This window comes from Laccaria bicolor, genomic scaffold (genome assembly GCF_000143565.1).
Source record: "Laccaria bicolor S238N-H82 LACBIscaffold_18 genomic scaffold, whole genome shotgun sequence".
NCBI classification, from domain to species: Eukaryota; Fungi; Basidiomycota; class Agaricomycetes; order Agaricales; family Hydnangiaceae; genus Laccaria; species Laccaria bicolor.
The window spans coordinates 836,572-838,727 of record NW_001889889.1 but is presented as its reverse complement, the minus strand read 5'-3'; the positions used below and the strand labels follow the sequence as shown (position 1 = coordinate 838,727).

Here is a 2,156-nt window from a genome sequence, read left to right as displayed (position 1 = left end):
GGACAGCAACAGAAACCTGACTACATTCCAACTACATTTAATAAATATGTGCTTATGGGGAGCAAATTTTTCTGTTCCTTACCCACCAAGTTATGCCATAGGCTTTATTATAGGTATTACAGCAGCCTATGGGTGTAAAACCAACAAGTAGGTATTTTAAATACAGATTGGTTGTATGTAATTTACATGAATAAAGTAAATATGCATGATTTTTGCAAAATAAAAATTGAAAAGAAATACATGCTATAGCTGACAGTAGAAACTTACTGTGTTGTACATAGAAAATATAACAACGGAATGTGGGTTGGGCAAGGAGCCCAGTTATCGTTGTTGCCCAATTTGGTGTGTGACCCAATTTGTCAGCCATCAAATGAAGATGAAAATGAGAATGAAAATGGATTCTCGTTGCCGGACAGACCCTTACTCTGCTTGATTCCAGTCCTATTCCAGTGGAATTCCAGTGGAATGCTGTGGATTCCACTGGAATGACTCTATTCCTGCAGGATTCCCCTGGAATTCCACTGGAATGACCCCATTCCTGCAGGAATAGGTGGGGCACTGTAAAGTACTGCTCGTGAGTGACTGGTAGGCCATCCTCAGTTCCACTGCAGCCAATTCCGTAAGTCCAGATGTTTTCTTGTGGTTGTTCCTATTTCTGGCGTTCGATGCTGGCCATGGCACTTGTGATGGTGGCATTAAGACAGAAGATTCTTAAGTACTTAATACCTAGTGATAATTGATTCATTGGTGATTCCAAATTGAAAGGGAAACACGTGATCATGTGACCGTGAATTGGTTGTGATAATTCAAACCCCCACGTTCAAACTCTTCCTCTGCGCTCTCCAACTTTTTTCCCGCCCACGACGCGCGGCCCACTATTGCATAGCATCGAGGAATTCTGTGCAGGATGGCAACAAAGGAGCGTCGTCGGCCATTGTCGAGCCGTTCTGTATCAAAAGCAGGAAAACAGGTGGCTGAAGACCTCGCCGATGCATTGGCCACAAATTTAACCATTTCAGGCTCCAAGGGAAAGCAAAAGGCTGCTCCGGAGGTGATAACCGAAGATGACCTTCGGATTTCAGCAATGCGGTCTGTCAATTCGGCGTCACAAGAGCTTTCTAACGTTGTCCGTTCTGGCTGGAAGAAGTCCCTATCCAACTTCTCAAAAACCACGCTGTCCAACGCCGAGTCGTCTGCCTTGACGGCGGAAGAGAATTTGTGCGTCTTGCGTAGGATATGCCTGCAGGATATGGACGTGGAAAGGGCGGCAGTGAGTGTCTTAGGCAAGTTGGTTACTCTAGATATGGTGAGTTCGAACTCTTGATGTTCATCCAACATCTAACGTCTGTGTAGCACGGTTGTGCATTAACTGCGTTAGAATCTATGCACCCACGAATATGTGGTTTCTTGAATGTTACGACGCCCACCTCGAATGACCACCGATGTCATCTGCTATCAATACCACTCCCCTCACCACTACCAACGGATATAACTCTCTTGACACTTACATCGACCTATCTCGCTCACGCTCTTTTCACATTGGCTTCAATATCAACAATTCCTCAAGCAGTCGATGGACTGTTGTCGTCCTTGACACACCCCACATCCTTCTCTTTTCTGACCTGGGTGCCCTCGATATCTTCCTTGCCCGCCAAACAAACAGACGCGATGCTTACCCGCAGCTACTCGGCAATTACGAAGCTCTGCTCCACTTCCACCTCCACAGCTTCGTCAACGGCAAAGATCAAAGCGACCAATCCATCACCCAATCCCGAGCGGGTTTTTCAACTACGAATGTATGCCCTTCGTTGTGTCTGCCACTCTTCCAGAGGGACAATAGAATTGTTAACGTACGAAGAACTCAGTCAGACACGGATGTGAAACGACTGTATTGCCTTAGCTACCTGTTAACGTACGAAGAACTACGTACGAGTAGCATCAGTAAGAGTATATGAATATAAGTAGCAAAAGCTCACCTCAGTCAGACACGGATGTGAACGACTGAGGTGAGGGAAAATAAGGTTCTAGTTTATATAGGAAAAATCGGGTGGCTTGAGGTAAAGACTAGCAAATACCGGAAGTAAATGTAAAAGGTGGATAAAGAAAGACGAGATGGAGAAATGAGTAAGCAAAGCGTACGTGTAAACAAAGAGGTC

The 2,156-nt window shown here is 45.2% G+C and overlaps 1 protein-coding gene across 1 annotated transcript; it reads left to right on the top strand.

Moving 5' to 3' along the window:
• Positions 1-46: 46 nt before the first annotated feature.
• On the top strand, positions 47-1,936 carry LACBIDRAFT_328882 (uncharacterized protein; the record flags this gene model as incomplete). Its single annotated transcript, XM_001882944.1, has 7 exons — positions 47-147; positions 282-342; positions 590-619; positions 887-1,218; positions 1,247-1,270; positions 1,571-1,796; positions 1,901-1,936. 7 exons carry the CDS (start codon positions 47-49, stop codon positions 1,934-1,936), a joined length of 810 nt encoding a protein of 269 aa, XP_001882979.1.
• Positions 1,937-2,156: the final 220 nt, after the last annotated feature.